At 40.8% G+C, this 15,901-nt stretch overlaps 2 protein-coding genes across 6 annotated transcripts in view; one reads left to right on the top strand and one right to left on the bottom strand.

Moving 5' to 3' along the window:
* The window catches only part of TMEM267 (transmembrane protein 267), a 437,091-nt gene that overhangs the window by 222,357 nt on the left and 198,833 nt on the right, over positions 1 to 15,901 (top strand). The window lies entirely within an intron of this gene.
* GHR (growth hormone receptor) overlaps positions 1 to 15,901 on the bottom strand; it is a 184,200-nt gene that overhangs the window by 7,667 nt on the left and 160,632 nt on the right. For 3 of the 5 annotated variants that reach the window (XM_081940084.1, XM_081940086.1, XM_081940085.1), the window contains exons 4-8: positions 11,471 to 11,601; positions 7,130 to 7,296; positions 5,376 to 5,554; positions 3,528 to 3,690; positions 2,087 to 2,177 (exon numbers count right to left, since the gene is read on the bottom strand). In XM_081940084.1, coding sequence (XP_081796210.1) covers positions 2,087 to 2,177; positions 3,528 to 3,690; positions 5,376 to 5,554; positions 7,130 to 7,296; positions 11,471 to 11,601 — 731 coding nt within the window. The remainder of the gene's footprint in view (positions 1 to 2,086; positions 2,178 to 3,527; positions 3,691 to 5,375; positions 5,555 to 7,129; positions 7,297 to 11,470; positions 11,602 to 15,901) is intronic. The other 2 variants (XM_081940087.1, XM_081940088.1) reach the window with 1 other exon arrangement.

Raw genomic sequence — 15,901 nt, 5'->3', positions numbered from 1 at the left:
TCCACTTCTTCTGATGTTTCAATTGCATCAATACAATTGATTTCTCACTGATATTGATACTAATGTTTAGATCCCTTCTCAGAGCTCTCAATGTTTTCATCATTTTAGGGCATCCAAGAGTAGGAACAAGATGTATGTGCTATGTGGAAGCTTCAGGGACTGGTGATTTCCTGCAGGAGGCATGTCTACCATTTCGTCTCTTTTTCCTCCTCCTCTTCCCCTTCATTCTCCTCTTTCTCTGGGTTTTTGGCTTATAGGTTTTTAATATTAATCACTTCCTTGAATTCAACCCTCTGAAATAGAATCCAGCTCTGTAGCTTCTATCTTCATTTAGGTTGGAGATCCTCCTAGTCTTTATGCCTTCCCATAAACATAAGTAGCCTTCATTACTGAAGTCTCATTGGCAGCTTTCGTCTCTATTGCTACATGGTCGTTGCTTTTCCCTTATCTGCTTCATCTTTTGGACTTACAAAGATGAAGCAGTTGGCATAGGTGTTATCGTGGTATCTTCTTAACCTTTTGAACCTACAGCTCAACAAGTATGACCAACACTAGAATACTTAATACTTTGAACTGGTGATTTACAAAAGCAACTGGATGTTGCCCTCAAGGCTACTCTAGCTGTCAACATGTAAATTGAGATGGAGAGATTTTAAGGGGAAGGAATGTATAAAGGAGAGGTATCTTTATCCCTAGTGCAATATCCTCACACTTAAATTCAAGAAAACATTCAAGACGTTATAAACCAACACATTTTAAATTTATTTCTCAACAAATGCAACCATCTTTAGGGGAGAGAATATTTAATATGGTAGAGCATTTAGCTCCCAATCAGCATTCTGAAATGCTGCAGTATAGATTTGTATCCTAGCTAACTAAAGAGTAGTAAAATGGATGCAGTCCTTACATTCATTATGAAGAAGTCCTAGCCAAGGGGGTAAGCTAGAACTCTTCTTTCAAAATAGTCCATTTTTAGAGAATGAGAAACTGATAGGTTCCCCAGCTCAAATTTGGCTAAAGCCCTTGACAGTGATTATCTAATAAAGAATCTTTGTTAAGGACTCCAATAAAGCCACTCTTATTTCCACTGTACCAGGCCTTTCCGTGGCCTAAGGGGCAACTTGTCTGAGTTTCTTATGTTTGGTTCTAAGTGGCAGCTGAATGGTGGATGGTAGAAACACTGGCTCTCTATGTAGCTTCTACAGTGCCTCCTTAGCAATGCCCATTCTAGACTCATAAAAAACTCCAGGGATGTTATTTTCCAATTTCAAAATGCTGATGTCAGAAAAGGGGAAAAGAAGGCATAAAAGGATGAGTTGGAGATCTAGAGCAGGGATGTCAAACCTATGTCGTCACGGCAGCATCACATGACATATCAGGACTTTCCCCCCCTTCACTAAACTAGGTGTGGCTATGGCCAATGTGGGACGCATCCGGCCAGCAGGCTTGGAGTTTGACAGCTCTGATCTAGAGTGTGGGAGCCTGGTCTTTATGACCTCAGTCATACTGCAAACTAGCTAATGGGCTGTTACACATTAAATCAGTTCCTCATCATCAAAGGAATGAGACTAAAAACAATTTGAAGTGAGAATCTAATTTCCTTTTCATTCCTGTCATTCTCTGTGAGGAAAACAATGTTTTTATCAGCTTCTCCCAAACCAAGTAGAAATGTATGTGCCATCATACAAGTATATAAGTAAATTTCAAATATGTGTAAGGGTGATATGTTGAAATGTTTACAGATTTCTTAGTAGAAGTCCAAAAAATAGGAAGTATGCCATATACACACTTCAAGTTGTATTTTTTCAGTCATTTTTGACTGCTAGAAACTATCCCTGCAGTTTTCAATAGTTTTCCATCCCAATATCTCCAATAAAGATTATTTTGCTCCCCACATGGCCACAATCTACCATCAGTCGTAAAACTAATTGTCTGGGAAGAGTTTCTGAACATCCTTTTGTCCTGATGAAATAGCAAATGTACCTGGGAGAGCCAAAATAAATTGACCCTGTCAAAAATTTCTTAAGAGAAAAGCCATAGAAAATGAATGAGTTCGATTAGAGGCAAAAATCTACCAAAAGCTTACGTTTGTTGTTTAGAATAGAAGACTGAAGACAATATCACCATTAGGCCGAGTGTTCCAAAGGCTATCACCAAAAGCCAAGCAACCTGGAATTCTGGGACAAAAAACAAAATTAAAAATGTGACATTTCTATCACTTTCCAGTTTTGTTTGTGTTTCTTTGATCAACATCTTGCTGTTTCATGCTTGTTTAGAAAATATATGCATGTGATGTATAGATTTCCCACACATGGCATCTCCCTAGTAAGTCAACTAGGTCAGTCTTACTTAGTTCTCTGAACTTGGTCCAGATAAATTGGATTTCAATGCCTATACTTTTCCAATGGCTATGCTATCCGGGTATTGAAGTCTAACACCATTGGAACACAAGCATGTTGTAAGCCACGGGTATCAAACTTGCAGTATCACGTTGCTGTCATGTGACATTCTGCAACATTTCCCCCATTTGTGGAGCTGGGGTGGGCGTGTCCTGCGCGTGAGGCATCCGGCCCATGGGCCATCAGTTTAACACCCCTGCTGTAAGCAACTTCCCTTTTGTACATGTACAAGATGTCATGATGCACAACAAAAGGGATGGTATTTGTAGCACAAACATTTGCCTCTCTTTTTTCCTCCCTGTGGACACGTTTGACCTGAAGATAACCAGATTGGGAAAAGCTGATCCAGTTGAATGCCACTAATAAACCAAGATATTTCTAATCCAGTTAATACAATGTTAGATATTTCCATACTGTAAGAAATAATACTATTTGCTGATTCATAGTCACCGAGGCTTTTCTTTTCTTTTTTTTACAGTATTTGCTCAGAATTCAAATATTTTTAATTGCTATTTCTAGCTTTTCACATCTTGCAAATCTTGCCTCTGCTTTAAATCTCTTCTCTTTCTGCAAGGCTAGAACCTCAAATATTATCCTTATTTGGCTGGCTCGATCAGCAGCTTGCTTGCAGTAAGTAAATTCATTTCACATAACAGCAGTAATACCAACTCACCAAAGCATAGATATCAGATAATGAGACAATACTGGCTATTTAATAAAGGTCCTTAAGCTAACTGTTCGGTTTCTAAAGTTTCAGTTTTCGTAGTTTATTTTGTTTTTTCAAGTCAATTTTATGTTAAAGAGTGATACATCCAGGAGTGATTCAACAGGTGTAACTTTCACAATCTCTTCATTAGAAATATTCCTGAAGAACGTATACCTGATAACATCTATAAGCCTTCAGAGATGAAGGTGGTCTGTTTAATTAAACCAGATGTAAGTTCACACCGGTTCGGACCGGTTCCAATCAGTAGTAACTTGGCAGCCTGGGTTTCTCCTTAGTTCTATGTTGCTTCTCTCCTTGATTAGTTTCCATCCATATGGGCCTACAATAGTTTGTAGTGAGTTCTGACGCAAGGTGTTAAGAAAATATTTCAAAGGCAACATCATAGAAGAGAAAAATCTCACCTTCCTCACATGGCACCAGTCCTTTTGAATCAAATGATACATACAGGATCTCACTGAATTCGCCATAAACTTCAGGTAATCCTTTTGCTCGAACCCGCATCTCATAATCTTGGCATGTCTTTAAAGAATATACTGGAACTTCTGTGGCAAGTTTTGAATCCACCTGTAATAATACATTGAATCTCCTCAACTGATTGTTGCTACTCATAAAGAAAAGTACTCTTTAAATACAAAACTTATGCAAGGAGGCAGAATTAGGATCTGAGTGTTTTGAAATTCTAGCACATTCTTTCCTAAATTTAACCTTCCAGATGTGATAGACTTCAATACCCAGAATCCTCAACCGCCAATAAGAAAAAACACCACCACCTGGGAAATGCTTCTTCTACAACAATATTAAGGTGAATACTACCTTAATATGTATTGTCTATTAGAACTTATTTATCAGCAAGTGGTTCTAATATTTTCCAATCTCTTAATCAATGAATTGAATGAGGGTTGAGTGGACACTTAAGAATTTTGCATGTGATACAAAACTGGAAAGTTTGATTGAAAATGATTGATTGAAATGGGAGGGAATTATATAGGGAGAAAAATAAAATTCTGCACCTATGGGGAAAAATGTAGGGCACATATATGGGATGGGACAGTCATGGCTTGTAGAAATAAATGGAAAACAGTTTTCGGATGGCCTTGTTGACATGAGCCAGAGGTTGAGATGTCAATTGCTAAAAAGGCAAATGCAATATTGAGCTGTACTAACAGAAGCATATAAATCATTTCATGGAAAATAATTGTGCCACTTGACTCTACCCTGATCAGATCCCACTTGGAATACTATGTCTGTCTCTGGACATTCAAAAAGGGTAGTGACAAATTGGAGTTGGTTTGGAAGACGGCTACTGAAAATATGAAGGTCATGGAAACAACCCCCTTGAGGAATGGTTAAAGGTTTTGGGAATGTCTAGACTACAGAAAAGACTGAGGGGAAATATGATAGCTGTCTTCAAATATCTGATATGTAGAAGAGGAAGTGGACTTATTCTTTGTCACCCTAGAGAGCAAGACACAAACCAGTATATTAAAAGTGTAAGGAAACATATCCAAGTTAAACATCAGAATGGTTGTGGAACAGGCTATCATGTGAAGTCGTGACATCTCCTTTACTACAGCTCTTCAGAGAAACTTGGGATCAACTGTGAAAAGATGTTCTACTGAATCTTCTGAACAATGTTTAGATTAGGTGAAGATCCCTAAGATCTCTCCCACCTCTATGGTTCTGTATAAGTTGCAGATAATTCTTAAATGTGAGGCCATATTTTTCTTTTCTTTTAAGGCAGGCTGTGAACTTAATTGTGCAAGTTTATTTTTGGGACTACAAGTCTACTGTAGTGTACATTGTTGATGTAATACAATGCTTATTTTTAGGTTCAAGCTGTGCTATTGGCCTTATCCATATGCAAGAGGGATGTAGAGAAGCAGAGGGGGAAATTTCAGGTCTATTAAATAGTGGGATCTCCATCTACTAAATATTAAATACTGAATACATGAGGCAAGGGAGGAAAACACAGTATGAGAAATAGAAAGAGAGAGCTGGGACTGTGGAATCACTAAAGTGTGTTGCTCTCACTTGCACTATATATTACGTAGGAAAACAGAGTGTGTTTATAGAGTCTATGAATATATATGGTAACTCATTGATTTGCAAATATGCAGATGTATTGTTTTCAAAGTATTTCCCAAACCGTAAATTAAAAGCTTTTAAGCTTTAGCAGGTCCCTGATACTTGTTTCTCATTCCCAATACCTCTGGGGAAGGTCTCTTAAGTTTTGTTCTTGCAATACATACCTCATGCCATTCTGTTGCATTGACGTGTTTATACTGAAGCTGATACTTAGGTATGAGCCATCCAGTAACAACATCTGCAGAGGGTGGAGGCTTCCATGTAACCTGAACATCAGTAAAGACACGACTTGGGCTGGTGTATAGCACTGTCCAGTTCAGCCCAACTGGAGGATCTGGAATGACTGTGATTTAAACATATTTTTCCACAGAGTTAATCAAAATGTAATAGAAAAAGTCATTTAACAGTATACCCCCTCCCATCAGCACACATCATAAATACAATACAACAGCAGAGTTGGAAGGGACCTTGGAGGTCTTCTAGTCCAACCCCCTGCCTAGGCAGGAAACCCTATACCGTTTCAGACAAATGGCTATCCAACATCTTCTTAAAGACGTCCAGTGTTGGGGCATTCACAACTTCTGGAGGCAAGCTGTTCCACTGATAAATTGTTCTAATTGTCAGGAAATTTCTCCTTAGTTCTAGGTTGCCTCTCTCCTTGATTAGTTTCCACCCATTGCTTCTTGTCCTACCCTCAGATGCTTTGGAGAATAGCTTGACTCCCTCTTCTTTGTGGCAGCCCCTGAGATATTGGAACACTGCTATCATGTCTCCCCTAGTCCTTCTTTCTCTTAAGCTAAACATACCCAGTTCCTGCAACCGTTCTTCATATATTTTAGTCTTCAGTCCCCTAATCATCTTTGTTGCTCTTCTCTGCACTCTTTCTAGAGTCTCCACATCTTTTCTACATCGTGGTGACCAAAACTGAATGCAGTATTCCAAGTGTGGCCTTACCAAGGCATTATAAAGTAGTATTAACACTTCATGTGATCTTGATTCTATCCCTCTATTTATGCAGCCTAGAACTTTATAGAACTGTTTACACAGCCTAGAATAAATAATGCAAACAGTATTATTTTGAAAAGACTGTTGTATATTTTAAAACACTTAATGCACAAATTGAACTGGTATTATGAAATTGGACTGAGGAAGGATAGTAAAGTTGCTATGCATAAAAAGCAGTTTGGGATTCTGACCACAATTGATTTTCTAGGTCAGGGTGAGGAATAGCATCTTAGGAGTTATTATAGTCCATTAACTTTTTCTTAATGTTCCCCAGGATATGACTGTCACATTTTGGCAGCACAGTTATTGAAAACTGGCACCAATGCATTATTTTCCCATTTGAGAAAGGACACACCTGAACACTATATTATAAGCCCTAAAATAGTTTTCAAAAAGTTGAATAAAGTTCTCCCTTGTACCTGGGACAGTCACCCTCTTTTTACCGATACCTCTACATATATGTGAAGTAATGATCGCATCTGATTCAAAGGCTCAAATTTAGCTATTTTAATTCTGAATAGGGTTTTGAATTGAGCCACTGTAATGGTGAGCAGTGATTTTAGATCTTGCTCTCAGCCCAACATACTCCAAAGGGTTGTTGTTATGGGAAGACCTACCTAGAAATTACTAGAATCAAACTGAACCTGAACTAAACCTGCTAGATAAGAGTAGTAAAGTCATGCTTCTCTAAGTTGTAAAGAACAAAGATAGGCAGGAACTGGGAAGGATAAGTGATACCTTCATCCAGAGTCAGGAAGAGATACAGAGTGGGGCACAATTTCCATTGCAGAAAGATTAGAGAAAAGCACAAATTATAATAGGAGCTGATGAATTTATTTTATGAAAATCCTTGTGTGTGAAACTTTTACTCTAGTATAAGAAGCAAAGCAAAGGGGATTCATATCAAGAGTACCTATCTCTTCCACCCGGAAATCTTTTTCATCGTATATCTGATCTGCAATGTAAAGCCGAACAGAGTAAGGGACCCAAATTGAGGTGAAGGATGCATTGAAGTAACAGCTGTTTTCACCAGAAGTTGTATAATCAGGACAGTCTTTCCATTCTTCCTCCACATCTGACCTAGAAATGGTAAACCAAATAATGAAGATGGGATCAAAGGATTGGAAAGAGGCAGGTAGAACCTTTCTGATTACAAATGGATTGACAGACTACTGGCCTGTCATCTGTTACCCCCATTGCTGATCCCTGTCCAGATTCTACTGCATCTGTACTAGATCACTGCCAGATGGCATGGTCCTGAATTTGCTTGCATGGGTTGTGATAGACAAAGCGACTGGTTAATCTAACAGCCTTGCTGCCCTCTTCAACACATCATTAGTTAATGACATTTATGCAAGAACTAAACAGAGTGTATACTAGGCCTCTGTCAAGTATCACTATGTTGTTTGGTCTGCCCCTCCTCCCAGATCCCATTCTGTCAAATTAAGTCCCATTGAACCAGGGGTGTCAAACTCGATTTCATTGAGAACCGCATCAGGGTTGTGTTTGACCTTAGGGCTCTGGGGTGAGCATGGCCAGCTTGTCACTCATGGCCCGAGCGCTCTGCCAATGAAAACAGGCTCCCAATCTCTGTTTTCAGCTGTTATGGCTTCCTAAAACCCTCTGCCAGTGAAAATGGAGCTCGGGAGGGCCACAGAGGCACCGCGAGCTGGCCCTTCTCTGTTTCCGGAGCAGGGCCATGAGCCAGATCTAAGCACCCTGCGGGCTGCATCCGGCCCACGGATCTTGAGTCTGACATCCCTGAATTAGATCATTATCTATTTGAACCTGGGGCACTACTGATCAAGTTATCATTGCCAGCTAGAGTAGCCTACTGTTCTTGTGCAAATCCAATGAGTTTCCAATGTTGCATTGATACCTTGGCAGAATGATGGCAGAAGAGGCTAACCAGGAGCAAGAAGGAATGGGATATACCCTTACCAATCTGGAAAAAAACCCTGTCTCTGTTTATTTCTCTTGGTGCTCAGCAAACTTTAATAGAAGTACCGTATTTTTCAGACTATAAGATGCACTACCCACCAAAGTGAGTGGAAATGTCTGTGCGTCTTATAGAGTGAATATTGCAGGGGGAAGGGTGTTGGTGCTGGGCTGATCAGCTGTTCTAGGCGGCAGAGATCACCACTGCTGCCCGTTCGTCACTTCCCGTTTGCTGGTGGTCGGGGCAAAACGGGCTGTGATGGCAGCAAGCGGGCTGTGGTGGTGGTGAATGGGCTGCGGCAGCAGCAAACAGGCTGCGACGGTGGCAATCCCCGCCACCTAGAACAGCTGATTGGCAGTATTCTGGGAGGCAAATCCAATCACCAATCAGCTGCTTGGCAGTGAAGGCTGCAGCATATCCCGGTGGTGGCACATCTTATCTCCTTGAACAGTGTTGGAATAAGGGAGAAAACAAATAAGCAAGGAAGCGTTGCTTGAACATCATGACATTATTAAGGATACTGACCATCTTAGCAGTTATTATTGATTAAATGTCTGTTTAAAAATAGGAAGGGGAAACCAATGGCTATCCCAGAGGACCACAAGTGTGGCCGAGTACAAAGCTTCCAGTTTTCCATTTTTGTCTTTTTGTGAGTTTTCAATTTCTAATATCTCAAAATTTCTTCTGGAAATATGCGTTATATTAGAAAGGAAAAGTCAGGTTCGAACTAGCATATATAATTATGTTCTTCATCCTGGGAAAATGCTTTGACAACCTTTCTGCTTACTTATTGTTAAATGCGGTAGCATTTTGAATAGGAGGATATTCTTGTTTTTTAAGGCTTCACAATAGGAAAGGGTACTGTTCTGACCCCCCTTCTTCCCTCCCCAACACAGAACACACTCCGGACCAAAACTACTTCAACAGGATTTATTGCTCAGACAGAAAGACAGATCCTTGGCAGCAATCCACCACAAGACTCTCAGAACACTCCAGCACAGAGACACGATAGCAGCTGTCCAGCATGCCAAGTTTCCAAGACAGAACTTTCCGAATAGTTCCTTTGTTGACTTCTGCAAAGGGCGTATGCTCAATCAATCGTTTTATAGACTGAAGGGGAGTCTACTTATCAGCAGCTGAGAGCAATTACCGCCGGTAACTGCGCCCTTGCTCCTGTGGGTGCGGCGATAACGGGCATCTAAGAACTCCCTGCTTATGTATTATTTATTATTTATTTCTTTAGATTTCTAAACCGCCCCCTCTCCCAAAAAGGGACTCGGGGCGGTGTACAGTCAGATAAAATGCAGATAAAATACATGAATAACAATATAAATAATATAAAACAATTGAATACTAAACATTTAGGTGGAGGAGATGAGACTGTACAAGAAATAAATATGCTATGGAAACCCTAAAAAACATCCCCAATTAAAATACCCAAACCCAGTTAAAATATATCCCCGGGAGGCAAAACTAAGAGAGTGCCAGGCCAGCTAATTGAAACAGGTGAGTCTTTAATTTTTGACGGAAGGAGCGGAGGTCGGTGGTGGTTCTGATGTCGGGGGGACTGTCCCGTGACTCCTCCCCACTGCTCCAAGGCATGGCATCAGGAGCCCCCCTCCTTTGGCTCTCACCACTGCTCCATGCCTCAGGCGCCTCCTGGTGGCCGACCAGACTCTCCGATCCCTGCTCAGAGTCAGAACCCTGCCCAGGGTCCTCTAGAGCCGACTCATAGGGACCCTCACTCTTGGAGTCTGGTGGCAGCTCCAATGGCTCCTGCTGGGCCACAACAGGGTACTAGATGCAAAATGTGCGATAACGACATGGCCAAGCCAGTCAGGTATTGTTCAAGTTGGGTGTAAACCTGAAGTGCACTCAAATCATGTTCCAAAGCAACCTGCATGACAATTTCAACTGGCCGGATCTAAGAACAGGGCCTTCTCTGCTGTTGCCCTCCATCTTTTAGAATATCTTACTCTAAGAAGTGAGAGGGCCACCACCCTTCTGCCTTCTGGAGTAGAGTTAAGACCTGGCTCTGCCAATTGACATGTCGGGGTCAGGGTGTAATGCGACCTTGGGGATGGCTGATGGCACTTCCTCCACCTCGTTTAACCTTTTAGCTGTGTCAATTTCTTAATTTTGATTTTTTTAAACTTTTAATTTGCAAATTTTAATCTTGATTTTTAACTTGTTTTTAACGGTGCTTTTAGTCATGTTTAACATTATTTTATAACGTTGTTTGTAAAGCACCAAGGGTCACTGAGGTGAGATGGGCAGTGCAGAAATCAGTAAACAAACTGGCAGGCATGAGTTTGTGTGCACAAGCCATTATGTCTGTTTCACTTCATCGTACAGTACTCTGGGTCCCCAGGATAAATTTGTCACAATTTGTTGGCTATATAAAGGGGAAACATTGCCTGAGCGCTAAAAAAGCTAAAGACAACTGCCTCAGGCATGAGTTGGCTTCAAGACTGGATGAAGGCAATAAAAATGTGGTAATTTTGCATGGGACCCCAACTAACATCTGAGTATAAAAACCTTTTGAAGATATGGGTATTACAATATACGTGGATCAGCCCATCCATGGAGAAACCAAAGCTCAACTTTTTAACCAAAATTCTATGAAAAATGAGCCATTGCAGATAAAGTAATCCTTGAATATTTTGTATGTTTTTCAATCTATTCTGAAGGAAATTGCTTTCATATTTTGTATGAATAAATTTTGTTTTCCATAACAGATTTCATTCTCACAATTGGCTTATCTGTAGATGGTTAAGGAATTTGGTGGAACTGAATGATTTGATGGCTACTAGTTGGTTCTAAAAGAGCATTACAGAAATTCATTGAAAATTACTTAGACGCAATACTTCAGCAGAGAAGCAAAGTGTCACTGGGATTCCTGAAGGTAAGGATTATAAGCACCCCTATTTTAAACTTTAAGAATTTTCTGGAGGTATCTGTTTGCTCAAAGTTGTAGGTGGAGAATGTACATTTGGTTTTCTTCATTAGGGCTCTTATGTTCTTACAAAGTTATTTTACAGGTTGCCCACCATAACATGACTAAAAACATATTTCCATGTGTCTGAACAAGCAAGATTGGTCTGGAAGAAACCTAAATTCTTCTGTTATCCAATCATGACATTAAGCTTGGTTGTCATTTAGTGTGTTAGACAGAAATTATCTTCTGATCCTCCAGGTGATGCAGTAAAAAGATGTTCTCATAATTGAAAATAGGCTTTTATTTCTGCAGTTGCAACAAAAAATGGAAATCATTTCAGATAATAATTTTCAAGGGCATGATTCATTTCTCAGTACCTTGTTATGTACAGCAGTTGAATTTTTCCTGGTTCCAATTCATGAGGAAAATCATCTGTATACCAATAACAAGAAAATGTTTCCATTTCAGGTGATCGACACTGAATTATATGTGGTTTCCTTGAAGCTGGAAACGAAAGGGAAAAAAAGGTGAGGCAGGGGGACAAATAAGAGAAAGGAACATATTTGGAAAATTGAGACTGAAACATTACAGGAAGCCCCAAATTATCTATACATGTAGTCCTCAACATACAACAGTTCATTTAGTGACTGTTCAAGCCAGAAGTAGTGTTCGGTAGCCAGAAGTACCGGTTCGGGCAAACCGGTAGCAGCAGCTGTAGGTGGCTCCGCCCACCCACCCCAACATAATGCATGACCTTCTGCGCATGCGCAGAAAGTGGCGCGTGCACTCACATTTGCGAACCGGTAAGGAAGGAAAGTGGGTCCCACCGCTAGTTCAAACGGTCACTGAAAAATGTGACTAATGACCATTTTTCAGTTACAACCTTTGCAACATCCCCATGATCACGTGATCAAAATCCAGATACTTGGCAACTGGCTCATACTTAAGACCATTGCAGTGTCCCAGGGTCATGTGGCCACTTTTTGTGACTTTCTGACAAGCAAAGCCAGATTTACGTACTTAACAACCAGATTTCTAACTTATCAACTGCAGTGATTCACTTAACAATGGTGAGAAGTAGGGAGGTAAAATGGGGCAAAACTCACTTAACAAATGTCTCACTTAACGACAGACATTTTGGGCTCAACCGTGGTCTTAAGTCGAGACTTACCTGTACCGAAATCCAAATTTTACTACTCAAATTTGATGTGTATTTGTATACTATTAGATACAGTATTTATTGCTATTGCTAGGAGGGGAGAATAGAGGAGGGGCAATTATGTACTCTGCTGTGAGTTACAAAGGTGGGATAAAAATGTAGTAAATGAATAAGTATTGATTGTACATTTTCCACATAGTTTGAAATTTTGGTTTTTCATAGCAACTTGCCTTTTGTTTTTTTATTTTTAAAGTTTTTTTTTCATTTTCATAACATATAATCACATATATACTATTACATAGCCAACATCATATTGTATTATTAAATGTTTACATCGATTTATCTTACCATCAACTCCCAAAAACAATTATTGGCTCTTCTGCTCTCCATATACCATACTTGTACCTTATCCATCACTTTCTTCTCCCTTTCTCCTCCCCCTCCCTACCTCCTTTCTTCCCTCTGTCATCCTTCCCTTCTCTACTTCCCCTTCCTCTCTCTTTCTCCTCTCTCCCCTTTCCACTCCTCATTTCTCTCCTCCTCTTCCCACCTTGCCCTCTCGCCTATCCCTCTCTTCTTCCCTCTCTCTCCTCTTTTTCCCACTCTTCATCTCATTTACTTGGTGTATTTCAGCTTCTGAGCAAGCTCCATTTTATGTTGATGGTATTTGTAATTCCTTTTCAATATACATATTTAATTTTAACATGTATTCTCCTTCTTTTTAAAAAAATGTAGAACAAAAAAGTATGCATATATAGTCATTGTGCTTTTAGAAACACCCCCCCCCCCCCCGGTCGCCTAATTTTGGTTGAGATGTAGACCTGGTTACAATTCCCAGCTATTCTCATCATTATCTTTATATAATTATACATCCTTACATGCCCCCAATTAGTGGTTCTGTCTTTAAATCTCAATAGTTTCTCACTGTAGGTGTATTTCACGTTCCCTCTCCATTTTCCATATCTTAGATTAGATTACCCTTAATTGTCTATAAATGGCAATCCTCGCTGTTCAATGTTCATTACAATTCCCTTAGTCTATTATATAGAATAACAGTGATAAACATCTCACTTTATTCATCATCTAAAATTTTTTATGTATCTCCATGTTTCATATATTTTAACCCATGCTTAGTTGTCCTTCTATTGTCATATTCAGTCAATTCACAACTCAGTTTAATTATAATGTATAAAAGTGAATCACAAATCTCTGCTTTACAACCTCCCCATATCAGTATCATATTTATCCACATTCCATATATTTAAACCTTTTTTTAGTTATCTTTCCATTATTATATTCAACCATTTAGCAACTCCATTTTATTGTCATATTTAGGAATAAAATCTTTATCTTAGCTTTATATTTTCCCATATAAAAGTTTCTAGTTGTCTGGTTTTTTCCTAGTAAGTCTTTTGTCCCACTTCTCTGTTCCTGTCTTCTCCCTTTTCTTTGTTTTGACACATCCAGTCTCTTCAATTTTCCCCAGATCACCATCAAAAGGATATTTTATATTTCTCTTTGTTGGGGCTAAACCTCCTACTTCAATTTTCCTTATGCCACTAACAGCCTCAACCTCTTTTGTCTGCTTTTGAATCCCTTTTGTTGGGACACCTCCTCTTTTTACAGTTTTCCCTATACCAGTGCCAAGGCTAATGGAGTTTTTTGTCTGCTTTTTATTTCCTTCCATTTCTACCCCTTTGTTGCCTTGCCCCCCTTCTTCTTTAAATTCTTCTTTAAATTCTTCTTTAGATATTTGCTTCTCTGGGTTCAGAATTCTATTTAGGCTTGATTTTACTGATTTTAATGATTTATGCATATTTTTTATAATTTCACGTAGTTCTTCAGCTTTCCATGCAGTGACGTGCAGTCAGGTGAGGCAGGTGAGGCACAGCCTCACCACTCTCATCATGAAAAAAAAGTAAAAGGAAAAAGCTGAGCTAGTTGCTGCCTCACCGTGGATGACTCTGCTTAACCTCACTGGTGCTCTCCCTCCCCAAGTGTAGTGACTTCCTCCCCAGGCCCCCATTCATTTCTCTCTCACACACACACAGCTGGATAAAACTATATAAAAATATAGCCCAGCTTCACTGATTACAAGTTTGAAAAGGCAACGGGGCTCCACCTGCAATCAAACTACACTTGGGGAGGGAGAGCACAAGCAAGCACTGAGGAGACCACAGGAGGCAGGAAGCCAGGCAAAGAGCCATGCTGTAGTACACACACTTCCCCCCAGCCTCTTTCTTTTGGAAGGCTTGGCTCGGCTCCCCTCCGGCTTCTCTGCATCTCCTCTCACCCCAGCCTGCCAGCAGGAGGTGGTGGGTGGGCTTTATTGTGTTCCAGGCATTTCCCACCCAGACAGCAGGCTGCATTTGCAATGGTGGAGGTATTTGGGAAAGGCAGCAGGAGAATGGGGGTGGTGGTGGTGGTGGCAGAGGAGCTGCTTTCAAGCCACTGGAAAAGATATCCAATCCAACTTTTGTGTGTGTGGGGGTTTGTTTGAGAGTGAGTGAGAGAGGGAAGGGGTAGGAGAGATAGTCCAATCCAACTTCTGTGTGTGTGTGTGTGTGTGTGTGTGTGTGTGTGTGTGTGTGTTTGAGAGAGGGGGAGGAAGGGAGAGAGGGAGGAAGGAGGGGAAGGAGAAGAAAAAGAAAAAGAAAGAAGAAGCAAAGGAGAAAAACAAATGCTGTCGCTTTAAATTGGAACTGAGCATGCCTGGTTGTGGAATTCTGGGAGTTGAAGTCCACAAGTCTAAAAATATTTGAAACTCAGCACTGTGTCAGTGCCTCACCAGTCATAAACCTCACCGCACGTCACTGTTTCCATGATGTCCAGTTCCAAAGTTACAGTTAGTTATACAGTTCTTATTTCAGAGTTCTGGTCCACCTTAAATTTATCTGCTTCAGCTACTGTGGGGAAGAACGATGGAAGCCATCTTGATCTTTTGTCCAGTTCCATCTTCCTTAATGTCCAGTTCCAAAATTTTAGTTAGTTATACAAGTCTCATTTTGAGGGTCTGGTCCACTTTAAATTCCAAGAACCGTGAGACCGGAAGTGTAGCCAGAGCCATCTTATTCTTTTGCAGGGGAAAAAAAAGATGAAAGAGGGAAAAAGAAAAACCCTCACATTTCCCAGTTCTTGACTCTGTAATAATTTTTTCCCCTATCACCTTCTGCCTCTGGTCAGCCACAGCTGCTCAAAACTCAACCCGTCCAAGACTCAAACTCAACCCGTCCAAGACGGAGTGGCTGTGGCTACCGGCACCCCAGTTCAACCAGTTACGTCCATCACTGGCCATTGGGGGCGAACAGCTGGCCCCCGTGGATCGGGTACGCAATTTGGGTGTCCTCCTGGATGCCCGGCTGTCAATGGATGACCATGTGACAGCCGTGGCAAGGGGGACGTTCCACCAGGTTCGCCTGGTGCGCCAATTGCGTCCCCTATTGGACTGGAACGCCCTCTGCACAGTCACTCATGCGCTTGTGACATCTCGACTGGACTACTGTAATGCACTCTACATGGGGCTCCCCTTGAGATGCACCCGAAGGCTGCAGCTGGTTCAGAATGCGGCCGCGTGGACAATTGTGGGAGCCACTAGATACTCCCACGTAACACCTTTACTGTGCGGGCTGCACTGGCTACCTGTGGCTTT

This window comes from Natrix helvetica (assembly GCF_964273705.1).
Source record: "Natrix helvetica genome assembly, chromosome: 2".
NCBI classification, from domain to species: domain Eukaryota; kingdom Metazoa; phylum Chordata; class Lepidosauria; order Squamata; family Natricidae; genus Natrix; species Natrix helvetica.
The sequence above is the reverse complement of the archived record's forward strand: the minus strand, read 5'-3'. Positions and strand labels throughout refer to the sequence as shown.